Source organism: Poecilia reticulata, linkage group LG19 (assembly GCF_000633615.1).
Source record: "Poecilia reticulata strain Guanapo linkage group LG19, Guppy_female_1.0+MT, whole genome shotgun sequence".
Classification (NCBI taxonomy): Eukaryota; Metazoa; Chordata; class Actinopteri; order Cyprinodontiformes; family Poeciliidae; genus Poecilia; species Poecilia reticulata.
In genome coordinates this window covers 5835827-5850853 of record NC_024349.1, presented here as the reverse complement: position 1 = coordinate 5850853, position 15027 = coordinate 5835827, and the positions used below count along the sequence as shown (strand labels likewise).

Genomic DNA, 15027 nt, shown 5'->3' with positions numbered 1-15027 from the left:
CAGAACCCTCAAGCTCCCAGGCCTCTGGTAGAGGACCCGAGCTCAGAGGATGAAACAGACCACCCGCGGAGGGTGAGAAGGGAATTTTTTTTTTTTATATATATATATTCCTTGTGAAGAATATATACACATGCTGCAAAACCACAAAATCTTACCCAGTAATTTTGATCCAGTTTCTAATACAAATATCTTAGTGTGCTTAAAATAACGCAAAACTAACTTACAATATCTTTTCAGCAAAGTAGGCGTTTGTTTTAAGTGAATAATCTCTAGTGACAGTTTCTACCCCAAAACATTGCTTTGCTCTAAGATGATCAAAAAGAGTGAATGTTGGATTTTAAAAAAAAAAAATTATGATTAGGGTTCATTTTCGCATCCTTTTCTTCATTCCCAGGTGGCTGACGCCATGAAGCGCATGCACGATCGTCAAAATATTGGGAAAGTCATCCTCCTTCCTGAGCCCAAGAAGAGTGAAGAGAAGACCGAATCAAACGCAGAGGCAGCGGAAAACGTGGAAAAAGCGGAAGCTGCCGTCAGCGAGAAGAAAGAGGATGCCGCAGAGGAAGTTGAAGCAGGAAAGGATTGAGTAAGAGAGTTCATTTTGGTGGCGTTTCCAGCACTTCCTCCACAAATCCGTCCCGTTTTTTTTAAAGGAGAAAAAAAAAACAAGAAAAAAACGTCTTGAATTCTGTGATTTTTGTCAGTATTCAGCTGTTTGTTTGTGTTGTGCAATATGTCAATAATGTTGTCTGGTTGGGAACACTTGTTTGTTTTTTTGGAAATAAAAGTTCACTTTATTCTGATACATATCTGAAGAATCATTTATTGTATTAACAGACGGCAGCTCTGAAACCAACCAACTCTGGTACCATTTGCATGAAACCAAACTTTGACGAATGACTAAGATGCTCGAGCTGAAGAGCTTCACATAAACAAACTGAAGGGCTGTGTCTGGCTGCGCTGGCGGCAGGCCACGGCCATGTTTACCCACCGAATCAACAACTAATACTGAAAGCTGTCGGAACTTCATCACCACTGCAAATCCAACTAAAAACATGTAAAATCCAAGAATGTTCAAAACACAAAGGAAGAATGCAACTGGAAAAAGGGAAAAAGTGACTTGAAATAGGAAAAATAATTCAAAGAAAGTGCTACTTATAATTCCAGAAAATATTTTAAAAAATTGGGAAAGTAATTTTCCACAGTAACAATATTAGTTTAAAATATATAATTGAAATATTAAATACAAATCCCAACTCTTAGTGTCTTTAACTTCAACTTTACTCTGGACTCATCTATAGTTTTATTAGTAGATTAACATATTTACATGTACGTACTTTCTGTTATTTTATTTATCTTATATGTAGGTCGTATTTAAAACACTAATGTGAATATTTTTGTAAATAAATTTTATATCGCTTACTTGTATCTGTTAATATTTTTACACTTTGGATGGAGTAGTTTGTCAACAAATAAGCACTTTTCCCTTGGGGATAAAGAAAAAGTATATTCATATATGGAGTCTCATTCCATGGGCACTGCTCGTTGCCTAGCAACACTGCCAAGCCCAGCCCGTCACCTAGCAACCCAAGCAAAGTTCCGAAATATTCAGGAAACAAAGAATACTTAACATCTTTTAAGTGTTTTCTGTTATTGTGTGATTCTGTTGTACAATATTTTTTTAAATTATAGTTTTTACTTTTTTTCTTAAATTTAGTTTTATTGTGCAACCTATTGGAACAATGTTGGATAAATTGTCTCATTTTAGGGAAAGTTATGTGCGACAGCATAAATTCATATTTACACTACAGGATAAAAAAAGAATGAGACTGTAAAGTAAGGGCAAAGTTACAACAAAGGGAAATAATACTCTACTGTTATCAAAAATTAAATGCAGAACTGAGTAGGATAATATAAAAAATTTGCAAGATTTGAGTTGGTACTTGGAGAACATCAGCTGATTGCAAAAAATCCCTTAATTGGACATGTTCTTCCTGTCGTTTATTTCCCAAGTTGCTAGAAACTTTGATTAAGTTTAAATTCAACTTTTTAAAAGCAAATGAGCTTAAAAGTTTAATTTTAACATTAAGCAAACCAAACTATTTATTTCAATCTTGCTCAGCAGATATTTATATATTCTGAAAACAAACATCCACAAGTTTACATATTAAAAACCTTTATTTTTCCTTTACTGATGTTTGCACTAATAAACATGAAACTCACTAACAGATAATTAATAAATCTCATAAAAAATAAACTCACTTGGGTCAGGGGTTTTTTCTTTTTCTCCTGTTTTCCAGCTCTTGTTTTCAAAACGAGCTCCACAAGGAAAGTCAAAGTGTAGCTGATATACTTTCCTCACTTATTTGTGCCAAATTGGAGGCCTGTTTTCACCACAGCCGTCCTGTGGATAACAATTAGAGGGACTTTCCTGCTCCACAATCTCTCTTGGGCTTCCTTCCCTGAACCGAAGCTGAAACTGACTGGAAAACAAACTGTATGGAAGTTTGTTTTTTTTTTGTTGCTTGTTTTGTATTATTTTTTATCTTTAATTCTTATCCTGCTTATATAAAAAGTGAGTAGATAATGAAGGGAAGGGGGGGATAATGTGATGCTTACGGTGTTTCAGTCAAGGAGTGAGAGTGATTACTTCCAAATATTTAACATTTGGTGCCTGTTTCTCCGCCTGCATGACGTAACTCAGATGTTTTGTCCAGCTGTGGCTGTAATTCAATGCTGCAGAGTCTCCTTCCTCCGTCCACGCCGGCCCAGCCCTCACATTCCTCTTTCTGGAGCTGCTCTCCGTCTCTCTCCTCTCCATCTGATCTCCTGTTGCTGCTCTGCCAGCTCACTCACAACAAAGCTCCACAGATGCTGCTTCATGTTGTTTACATTGGTGACATTCTGTTATTTTGGACGTTATAATTGTTAAGTTTGGCCAGCTGTTGCTTCTCCCAGTAGGAGCGAAAACCTGGTGTGGGGTTTCAACTGGAACCGGAGCACATTCTTCTGTTTTCTTCATCACTGATCCTTTTTCAGAACAGAATAATACATATCTTATTGATCCCAAAAAGAATACATTGTTTATTAGTTGACAAGCTACTCAATCCAAGGTGTTAAATATTAATAGTACAAATATAAACATAAATGGAAAAAATATATACAATTATACTTGAGAGTGATGAATTTCAGTAAATAAATAAAATAACAAGTATGCACATGCAGACAAGTTTATCTATAAATGATTTATTCTCGTAATATTATGACTCTACTATTTTATTTTCGAAATATTACCTTATCCTCTGATCATTATGACTTAATACTGACTATTCTCGTAATATTATTTACATTTTTTAATCCCTACTTCGTCGTATTTCTTATTGTATGATGATAAACTCCTCTTTTTCGTAAATCAATTTTCTTTGTTGAAAATGAACAAATATATTGAAATATATATTCCAGTGACTCGCGATTATCTTAATTTATTACACATTTGCAATAATTTCATTTATTTCTTGCGCTTAGATTTGATTTTTCATTGTCAATCTCCGAAAATTATGTTTTTTTAATATTATGTTTTACTACTGGCATCAAAAACTATAATAAAATGAGCGGATTCTCAATTTTTCACACTGTAAATTACTGAATTGACTCACAAATGCATAGGAATGTTTGTATCCAGAGCATTTGTGTATTTGTTTAAAAAAATCATTGTTTCCTTTCTACCTTCAGAAGAAGCTTTCTGTTGCACTACCTCCCCCTGGTGGTAGCTGGAGAAAATACAGGTTTGTTCAAAAGAAAAAAGAAAAATAACATTCCTAATTTCCAACCATTTCACCCATAAACCATTGTGTTTTTAGAGCAAAAGCGACTGTATTTGGAAATTTAAAACAATATTTAGACCCATTAAAACATTTTAGAGACTAACACCATAAAACTAATCGGAAGACTCTTGTCAAGCTCATGTAAATAATTTACATTCCTTAAAAAAAAATAATACACTGAAGCGAGAGATGTTTCCCAGTCATCAGTTATAATGGCCTTTAAAGGCATTTCTGCACAGCGTACAGTTTATGGAGCCCAGAAATATGACGGTGGCTTTTTAAAACAATCCTACATCAGCGCTGAACTTTCGCTGAACCTTATTAATCAGGAAAACATCGTTGTAGTTTAGAAATGAGCAGGTAAATCATTTACGAATAACCTGTAAAAAAACAGTAATATCAGGGAATAAAAGTCACATTTTGTGACAACAGGAACATATTCTGGGATATACGTGCAGAGCATTTTATGTTACTTATCTTTAATGTTTTCATATTTGAACTTTTGTTCACTTTTATTTTATAGTTGTACCTGCACATTTAGGTGTTTTTATGTCTGGCAAACTGCAGATGGGAAATTAACATGTTGATCTAAAATCTGGCATTTTATTCAAATGTGTAACTTGCATATAAACAAAGTTAACGTTAAACATAAACACGTTTGGTTTCCATAGCAACGAAGGTTGACCGCTTCTGTCGAAACAATGTAAAGATTGTCTCTTGCTCTGAGGTAGGTTTTCCAAACTCATTGCCACGCAGTTTATTTACGGTATATTTAAATATAAATCTTGACTATCTAACAGTTTTCTGAGAAATGCCTCCAAAGTGAAAAGTAAAAATAGTAATAATTAAAACAAGCATCCTTCATGCCACCAGCAGGTGTCCTCATGTCCAAACAAACGTGCTGGCTGCTTTAAATTTTTATCTGAGCTTTGTTTACTAATGGCATGCGTGTTTTTGTTGTTCACGCGTGATTTGGGTGTTTTACAGGAGCAGATCCATAATTTTTCTGATTCCAGTCACATCTGGCTCCTGCAGATGTTCATATCTTGAGTCATCTCCGGTTCAACTTCCGGTCCAGACAGAAATCTCGTGTGATCTTTTGGTCACTAATGAGTAAACGAAGCTGAAGTTGGTTTCCGATTCCAGCAAAAGGTTAAAGGGCGATTCCACCTAATTTGTATACCCTCAGGATATTTAATCTACTCTCGTTTAAAAAAACTACAACACCTAGAAACCTGGACTAGATTATTCACAACTAATAGCAGAATATTTAAAACCATGTTTGTGATTTTTAAAACCTTTATCTGATTTGTGAAACTTCAATAAAGGGCGATTTCAGACCCTTTTTTGCATCTGGATCACACTAGAACTGCTCTAATTCACCTAAACACTTCAAACCTGGACTGGATTATTCTAACARWASRMTRTATRRRAYKYKKKAWRSKWTKYKWRARWYYWSRYTAMWRTTCASAYTWSTWTYMWSMMKYKTTKYWYKMAKTYWWTTYTKWTTCMAARCMRTKTTWTTAMWCCMAMRKTKAAWTTMAMYKTKGGWKTAAWAAMAYKGYTTKGAAWMARAAWWRAMTKMRWRMAAMRMKKSWKRAWASWARTSTGAAYWKTARYSWRRWYTYWMRMAWMSYWTMMMRMRTYYYATAYAKYSTWYTGTTAGAATAATCCAGTCCAGGTTTGAAGTGTTTAGGTGAATTAGAGCAGTTCTAGTGTGATCCAGATGCAAAAAAGGGTCTGAAATCGCCCTTTATTGAAGTTTCACAAATCAGATGAATGTTTCACAAATCCCAAACATGGTTTTAAATATTCTGCTATTAGTTGTGAATAATCTAGTCCAGGTTTGAAGTGTCTAGGTGTTGTTGTTTTTTAACTATACTAGATCAAATATCCTGAAGATAGTGAAAATTCCAGATTTCCAGAATCGGAAGCTGGAATCGGAAACCTACTTCAGCTTCGTGATGAATAATTTTGGGAGTTTACTGACCAGAATCCTGTTCTGGTTTCTGACCATGAAATACTCACAACAAATGTGACTGTCAGTGTTTCCTGGTGGGAAATTAAGACACAAATAAAATGTAACACTGCTCATTTGTAGAACGAAATGCCGCTTTCTGCATAAGAAGGGAATCTGACTCCGGCTGATCCCTTGTTTCGGCCTCAGCTGTGGTAGATGAGATACTTGTAATAGCTGATATCTCGGGTCAGCAGAAATGTCTCCAGTTATTTTTAGATGGATATTTCCACCACAAGGGGAAGCAACAGCTTATAAGTTCAGAGGACACATATTTTCCTCTCTAACATGCTTATGTTTCACTTTGATTTGTTTTAAAGTGACACTAGCCAATACTTAACATAATTTCTTAATTTAAAATTGAAAAAAATGCATATATGTTTTGGCAAACTTTTGCATAAGCGGCTTGAAAACGAATGGAAGCAGAAAAGAAAGCTGTGCTGGGACTGCAGCACAGCGACGAGCTGCGAGAAGTTAGAAAACTAGCAGTTAAAACTCCTATGATGTAAAAGTCAGGGCAACACATAAAAATAGACAGACTTTATTGTAATTCAATTGTATATTTAAAATGCACATATTGAGCGAAACTGTGTTGCAAACCTCAACAAAAAAAAAGAAATGAAATAAATAAGCAATGGAATGGAAAAGTAATGCATGGATCGCTACCCAGATGTTATGTCTTCATGACTTGCTTTTGATTTAGGCATCTGACCATGAAAGATCAAACTAATGAAGGTCCAGTAGATTAACATACCAGGAATTATCTGGATCTGTAATAACAAACTATTTTTGTCTCTGAAATTGCTATAAGTGTTACATGTCAATTTACAGTCCACTCTGTCAACTACACGTGTATAAGTTCATGTTTTCTGACGTTTCATTGACAATAACACGAGGGATTCCATCTGGATACTGTCTGTGTTAAATATCTGAAGAGATGCAGTTAAGTAAATTATTTTCTTTATTTTTGTGTGCTTGAAATTAGACATTTTTACTTTGAAAAATAAGTTCTAGACTTGAAATTTGCTGTGTAGCTGTCGATATTGTAGTTTCTATATAGTTGCTCAAGTAATATTTTCTACATATCAAGCTTTAATATGTTACTGTGATAAGTACAAAACACTTAAAATAAAAAAAATATTCTAACGTAGAACCTCTTTGTGAGAAAAAATAATTTGCCAGAAAGGAAATAAGTGTAAATCCCCTTAATTTAAGTTATTTAATCTTACATAGATTTCAGTTTTTGCAGTGCATAAACGACAAACCAACTCCTACTGACAAAAATCAATATTTAGGAGAGTTTTAAAACAGCAAGAACAACAATATTTAATGGGAACTGTTTTTTTATAAACCGTAAAAATGATTACTTGAAACCCATGAAATTTTGCAAGTATTTTGGGAAAGTCTACATCACTGTAATAATAATTAAAAATTAATTAAGTAATACACTAGAAATACTAGAGGTATAGAAATTATTCAAATAAAAATGTATTTAAAAAAATTCAATATGCTGATTCATTCAGTGAATAATTGTTGGTTTTCTGATGAAGTAAAAGCAAACAGATAATTTATATTTATTTATTTATTTATTTATTTATTTAAATATTATAATGCAGTGATTGCAACTTTTACGGTTTAATCCCAGAGAGTTTCATTGTGGGTCGTTCTCCTACAACAGAAATATTTATTTGTGTAATATTTGCAGTAACTCCTATCTGTACACGGTGTACCCTGTGAAGGAATCTGAAATGTATAAACTTATACCGGAAGAAGCAACACTGGCTCTACATTACTACAAATTAAAACATTTAACTGTTTAATAAAACACGTATACACGTCTTATATGGTTTTATAATACTTCCTGTTTGACTGGTGTTTCCTGATGTTCAATTAATGTCAATTAATTCATGTATCTTCATAAAAATATAAGCTAGTTTCTGAGCAAAACGATCACAGAGTTGCTTTTATTTTGAAACTCCCCACCGGACGTTGCACTCACGCAATTTTACTTGATGCCGGCAGCTTTAAATAGGTAAATCCTCCTTCTGCTGCGGGAGTCTCCGTTTTTGTTTTGTTTTTTTAAAATCTCGCCGCGTCACCGGGATGCAGCTGCGGGAGCCCGGCTGCTAAACCTGCTACACGCCGCCACCTTCACCGGTAAGCCTGCCTACGTCCAATTTCTGTGCTTTATTATTTTTGTAAAAACAGTATTTTTAATTGTTTATCACTCGGAAATGTCCACTGTAGCGGGAGTGACATGACTCCTGGCGGAGCAGCGCCGTTGACTTTCAGTGTGTCATGCAGGAGCAGCGCTGTGGGTTTAAATTTAGCCGGCTTAGTTGCAGAGTTTGAATTGGCTGCGTTAGTAATGCGGCTGCAGCAGTTGGCACATCTTGTTGCAGATTACCCGGCATCCTGGGGTTACTGAGCAGCTCTGATGTAATGACACCGCGCTGGCGAGTTGCATGCGCCGTGTGTGTGTGTGTGTGTGTGTGTGTGTGTGTGTGTGTGTGTGTGTGTGTGTGTGTGTGTGTGTGTGTGTGTGTGTGTGTGACTTTGATCAGTTTGATCATTTGGTGCGGAGCTAATTTCCTTTATGTGAAGGCAATCTAATCAATGCTACAACTGATTAGACTGATATAAACCAGGCTTTCACTTTGAATTTGCCAAAATCCTGATCTTCAAAGTGGTCTGAAGTCCACGTTTCTTATCAGTTATTGTCTCCGCTTATCGGGTATCATTTGAGTTTTAGGTGCGAATTATAGAAAAAGGCTGAACTTTGACCCCCACTGTGAGAAGATGTGGAGGGTCAGTTATTCAATCCACTGATGCAACATTACTGTCCTGACGGGATTTGGGCTCCTCCACGATGAAAAACTAATACTGCACAAGCTGAAATGGGCTGCTGGTTGCTTTAAAAACATCAGATCAAAGAGTCCAAAGGGCCAAAATCCCCAAGTTGAAAATATTCAGGGGCCTAAATTGTATTTTCCACCCTCCACAATAAAACAAACCCCAATTATTATTGTGAATTCTTTACACAACAATAAGTAAAACATTTTATGTTTCCCTTGATGTTTACAATTGTTTAACTTTCTGGGCTTATTACTTTCCAGTTTATAGCTTATTCCCTGGAAAGAAGATAAGAATTTTCCTCTACAAACTTTGCTGTATTTATCTAAATATAACAGATGGGTGTGCCCACGTCTGTGTTTGAGATATTTGTAACATGACTTATAAGATAAAAATAAAATGGGGGGTGAAAGGCTAACTAAAAAACTTATGTTGTACTTAACCTTTTCAGTTTAAGAAGATATGAACCTGCTAAGGAAAAGATCATCCTAAAGAAATTGCAAATAGTGTCAGAGGGCCACATTTGTGCCATTCTTGAGTTGCAGTCAAGGACCACACAAAATGAATCCAATGGTCACAAATGGCCCTCGGACCACAGTTTGGACACCTCCAATCTAACGGATAAAATAATCTAAGCTGTCAAAGCGGACAGAACAAGAGTAACGCAAATAAAAAAAAATAACATTACAGTGTAGAGAGAACGCAATACAAAAATATATGACAGCTTAGCGGCCATTTTTCTTTCACCACCTCCTCCGCTGGGCCCACAGGGCATCCCAGAACAGAGCTGACCATCCGGATCCGCCTGTTCAGTCTCTTTCTGCCCCCAGCAGACCACGCCAGAAAAGATGGCTGATGCCACAACAGAGCCATTGAAGGGCCTCAGGCGCGGCCCCTGGGCTCCAAGACCTGACCTGTCTTGACCTGAGCCACTGCAGTAGCTACAACCTGCTCCGGCCTTCAACTGCTTTATGTTATCAGTCCAGTTTATTGTTCAATAAACCCAACAACCAGACCTGGTATGTTCAGTGGTTGCAGCGCAGACGTTTACAGATTTATAACACTATTATTATAAATCTGTTTGCTTAACTTTTGTACTCTAGAACATTTTTAAGACAATATGATTTAAACACGTCAAGATTCAGTTCAAAATACTTTATCACCCCAGTGTCTTCAAAGATTTGTTGGTTTCCAGTAGCAGTCAGTCTTACACTGAATCTGARGCAGCCTCTGACTGAAGACTGTGGCTGTTTGACAGTCATGACATGCTAACAGCTAAATTAGACGATATTTCRCAGTGACGTCTGTAACAGAAGATCAGTTTGATTAGATTAGTTAGATCCAGATTAGATCAGTTTGATTAATAATCAGTTTGATTATCTGATCTAATCAAACYGATTAGACCAGCTTGATCTGTTGGTGGATGCTGGATCTGTTGGACCTGTCTGACAGCATGAAGTAGGCTGAAAAAGTAACTATCACTAAGATTGTTTCTGATAACTGGGGATAAGTTTTGGAGGAAGTTTTAATTTATTTATTTATTTTTTCAGAATTGTTTCAGTTCTGCTACATTGGCCATCCTAATTAGATATAAATTTGGGCTTTGAGTAGACCATTTTGAAACTTCCTTTTTTTATTTTTTATTTTGGATTTTTTTTATTGGCATTCAGAGGCGGACTTGCTGGTGTGATCACAGTAACACCACCTCGTTTGACTGTCAGTGTAATGTTACTTCGAGTTTTATACCACTTTAAAAAGTCTCTTCATTCCACAAAATATTTTCCAAAACGTCTAAGACATGACGAAGATGTTTTCTGGGGGAAATTTGAAACGATTCTTTGTGTTCTTTGCGATCAGCAGGGCTTTCAGCCTCAGCTCTCCCCCATGGATGTGGTTATTATTTTAATTTTTTGTCTCTTTTATTGGTGAATGGTGAGCTTTAGCAGAGTAAATTAAGATATTAGTTGTTTTGTGAATTTATTGATGCACTTTTGTGGTAATTTTAGAAGGATGGGCACTGCAGGGAATGTGTTTTTTAGTTTTCTCTAACATAATTACTCTGCTGCTCATATTTTCTTTGGACGCGTTGTTAATTGTCGAGAACATCTAATTACTTCATGCTGTCAAACTGGTTCCATCTAAACGATTTCTTGTTTCTATACGTCTGACAGGTCTGACTAGTAAAGTTGGACTCGGCGACCCGATTTTTGTTTTTATGAAAACAAATAAAATGCATCTTAAGTTAAAGCATTACATTTATTTATTTTGTAAACTCTTGTAGTTTCTAGTATTTTTCCAGGCAGTTTTGATGGGTCAAAGCAGAGGAAGTAATTGCTCAAATCCGTCTCATTGCGGGGGAATGCAGTCATTATGCAGCAGTCGCCTGCAATGACATGTTGAAATAAACCCAACAACCAGACCTGGTATGTTCAGTGGTTGCAGCGCAGACGTTTACAGATTTATAACACTATTATTATAAATCTGCTTGCTTAACTTTTGTACTCTTGAACATTTTTAAGACAATATGATTTAAASACGTCAARATTCAGTTCAAAATACTTTATCACYCYAGTGTCTTCAAAGATTTGTTGGTTTCCAGTAGCAGTCAGTCTTACACTGAATCTGAAGCAGCCTCTGACTGAAGACTGTGGCTGTTTGACAGTYATGACATGCTAACAGCTAAATTAGACGATATTTCRCAGTGACGTCTGTAACAGAAGRTCAGTTTGATTAGATTAGTTAGATCCAGATTAGATCAGTTTGATTAATAATCAGTTTGATTATCTGATCTAATCAAACYGATTAGACCAGCTTGATCTGTTGGTGGATGCTGGATCTGTTGGACCTGTCTGACAGCATGAAGTAGGCTGAAAAAGTAACTATCACTAAGATTGTTTCTGGTAACTGTGGTGGAAAGAGTCGGCTTTCTCTGTGCAACTGCAGAAAGACACAAGACGTTCATTTAAAACTTAAATTAAAAGTGTAATTCCTTTTTTCTTTCCTCCCTCCCTCCATCCATCCGTCCGTCACTTTCTTTCTGTCATTCCTGCATGCTGCATTGTATTTTCTTCTTTCTTTCCTTTCTACATTCATTTTTGTCCTACCTCAATTTTACTGTCTTTTTCATTCCTTGATTCTTTCTCTTTCTCCTCTTTCTACCTCTTTATTTAATCTTTGTTTTTTTCTATTCTTTGTTTTCTTTTCATTTTCTCTCCTCTTTTTTTTTGTTCGTTTCTTTCTTTCTTTCTTGCGATACTGATTTTGAATTTTATCACGATACTATTGTGATAACGACAAAAGTGACAATAAGAACTAGTTATCACGTCTTTTTGAGGAACCGTATCTCTACGACGTTCCCATTTGAAGTGAGCTTCTTCAGGACGCCACTTAATTAAAGAGACAACATTTAATCGTGTCTTTAAATTTTTTTATATTTATTGAAAATATTTTTGTGGAAAAAAGTAGTAAAAATACCATTTTAGTCTGCTTTTATTTGCCGTTAACTGAAATTTATTGAGACAACAATAAATCAGATTTTTCACGATAAATGATAAGCGATACGATAAATGTCCTTTTTTTTTTTCTCCACTCACTTCTCTCCTCTCTATTATTTTTCATTCATTTTTATTTTATCCTTTTAACATTTTTGTCCTTTTTATTCTGTGTCCTTCCTATTGTTTCTTCTTTTTATTTTTCTTCTCTTGCTGACGTTCTTCTACGTGTCCCTTCCTCCTTTTCTTTCGTTTTTTTGTTCCTTTTATCCTTCCTCCCATCCTTGCTGCTTAATAAGGGCATAGCGCCGCACACAGGAGAGATTAAATCATCTCTATGTCACAGACTTTGTCCTAAAAGTTACCTGGTTTTCCACGCAGCAACAGGACACTGTAATTCATTGGTATTTGATAAGATAAACACAATAAAGAGCAGATGTTTTGCAATATCAGATAAGAGTTCTGGCCTGCAGTCATGTTTGTGCAATAAAATACATTAACAAGACCTCACTTACACAAAGGTGTGAGGATCTCACAGCTCTTATTCAGGATTGTAGTTTAAAATGAAGCAGTTGTATTTCTTTTACACAGAAACGGGGATAAAGTTTGTGTGGRCGTTTTCACAATTTGACTTTAKTCCTCATGYGGAAATTTTGGCGACAAATGTTTTAAATGAATTAACGTTTGGCCTCAGACAAAGAAAGCCCAACGAATTACAAAAGCAATTTTAAATTTACAATTTCATGTCTCTGGGGGGGGAAAAAACGTTCCAAACCAACCTGCCCCTGTGTGGGGGGGAAAAAAAATCACCAGCCTTGAAACATCATGAATCAACTGTTTATTTTGCACATTTTAATTTTATACTTCCATTCGAGTCTCAACCCAAGTGCTTGAAATAAAAACAACAGTCGTTTTTTGGCAATAAGTTGATGTTTTTTGAGCAGGTTTCAAAAACTTAAYCTTATTGTCACATTTGACGGGGACTGCGTCGTTACCTAGCAACCCCAGCAAAGCCCAGCCCCGTTACCTAGCAACCCCAGCAGAGAGTTCCAGAACGTCTGGTCAGTTGGTTTTACCCCTTTATGCACTCTWTMATGGAAAAGACAACTGTGTTGTTGTTGACTTACCGTTCAGAAACCACTYGCTGCATTCTTGCTGGTGGAACAAGAGACTCTATTAAGCCTTTTCAAAGATGTAAGGTTGTATAATTGTATAATTGTGCATGTGTTTGCAGCCATTTTCTCCTGTAAGGATAAATGTTGAGTCGGGGGGTGGGGGGGATTGTGTGGATTTAAAGTGACAGAGGCCCTATTCTGAAAGGAGTTCAAACTTGACAGAATTGACTTGACTAATTTAATTAAGATTGATTTTGTTCAAAAAATGGAATGAAAATTTCTAATGAACAAATACCCAATAGAAAACTTCCCATGCAGTTTGTGGCCTAATTATTTAGTATTTTTGCTACAGTGCGATTTAAAATGCTGGTTTGCATTTTCTGTCATTAGTAAAGACATGACAAGAAACAAAAACAAGCTCTTTGTTTCCCAGGGAAGGACCACCAAAGATGGCATCTTCACCAACAACRAACAATGCTCGCTTTCTGATGTGCTTCGACTTCGATGAGACGATGATCAGCGAGAACAGCGACAACACTGTGGTGAATCTCTTGCCAACCAAGCAGCTTCCCAAATGGCTCCTAGACAGCTATCGAGAGGGGCACTACCATGAGTTCTCAGGAAAGGTAACGGCCTACTTGGCAGAGCAGGGCATTACCAAGGACGCCCTGCTGTCCGCAGTGCAGAAGATCCCACCCAATGCGGGCATGCTGGACCTCTTCCGCTTCCTGCAGAGCCACCAGCAGGACTTTGAGCTGGTGGTGGTCTCCGACGCCAACACCTGTTTCATTGAGACGTGGCTGGAGCACAATGGGCTGGGTCACCTTTTCCGGAAAATCTTCACAAACTCCTCCCACTTTGACGACAGCGGCCGACTAATGCTCCAGCCGTTCCACTCGCACTCCTGCCCGCGTTGCCCCGACAACATGTGCAAGCAGGTKATCCTTCGCGAGTACGTGGCGGACCGGGAGAAGGAGCGAGGCGGCGTCGGCTTCCAGAGGGTGTTTTATGCCGGTGACGGGTCCAACGACGTGTGCCCCACTCGGGCCTTGGGACCCCAAGACGCCGCCTTCGCCAGGAGGGACTACCCGATGCATAAGCTGATGATGGAGATGCAGCAGTCCGAGTCCACCGAGATAAAGGCGAACTTAGTTCCCTGGGTMACCGGAGCGGATATAGAGGACTATCTAGCAAAAATAATCAAGGAGAGATGACTTTCTCTGAGTTTTTTTCTTTTTAAGTGTTAGGGAAAACAGGAAAGGTGAGAAAACATTTGCAATTTGCAGCAAATTTAGATGAAATCAACAGGAAGTTTCTTGGTATTTAAAATTCACATGCTCAGCAATCAAAAAATGCACTTTTTACCTTTTGTTTTAGCTTTTGAAAATACTTTTTAAAATTTTTGAATAAAGGGAAACCGGATGTGCTTTTGAACAGAATGTAAAGCCCCTGATTTAAAGCTACAGTATGCAACGTTTTRGAAAAAAATKTGGTTTYTACATATTTTTTAAAATTATCATGTCGGAACAATATAATATAAAATAGACGAGTGAAAAATTTAGCTTCTTTGCCTTCTGCCTGTATTAACTGCAGACGTAAGTTAGAAACAACCAATGAGAAAATGGAGGCGGGTCTTAGCGCTGTCAATCACTCTTGTGCTAAGAAAGTGATTTCTCTTTGCTAACCTGCAGCTGGTTAACATAGCCTTCCACCAATGCTAAGGCTAG

The 15027-nt window shown here is 36.8% G+C and overlaps 2 protein-coding genes across 3 annotated transcripts in view; both read left to right on the top strand.

The window, feature by feature from the left end:
- LOC103481272 (synaptic vesicle membrane protein VAT-1 homolog) overlaps nucleotides 1-807 on the top strand; it is a 23953-nt gene extending 23146 nt beyond the window's left edge. Inside the window, exon 6 of the mRNA XM_008436661.2 lies at nucleotides 395-807. Within this exon, the coding sequence (XP_008434883.1) occupies nucleotides 395-586 (192 nt within the window). The 3' untranslated portion in view covers nucleotides 587-807. The remainder of the gene's footprint in view (nucleotides 1-394) is intronic.
- Nucleotides 808-4469: 3662 nt separating this feature from the next.
- LOC103481271 (probable phosphatase phospho1) lies at nucleotides 4470-14519 on the top strand. Of its 2 annotated transcripts, none has more exons than XM_008436659.1 (2): nucleotides 4470-4551; nucleotides 13734-14519. In XM_008436659.1, the coding sequence occupies exon 2, from the start codon at nucleotides 13750-13752 to the stop codon at nucleotides 14512-14514; it is 765 nt and encodes a 254-aa protein (XP_008434881.1). In that variant the 5' UTR covers nucleotides 4470-4551; nucleotides 13734-13749; the 3' UTR covers nucleotides 14515-14519. The 2 variants fall into 2 exon arrangements, with proteins under 2 accessions (XP_008434881.1, XP_008434882.1); XM_008436660.2 differs by lacking the exon at nucleotides 4470-4551 and adding an exon at nucleotides 7893-7998.
- Nucleotides 14520-15027: the final 508 nt, after the last annotated feature.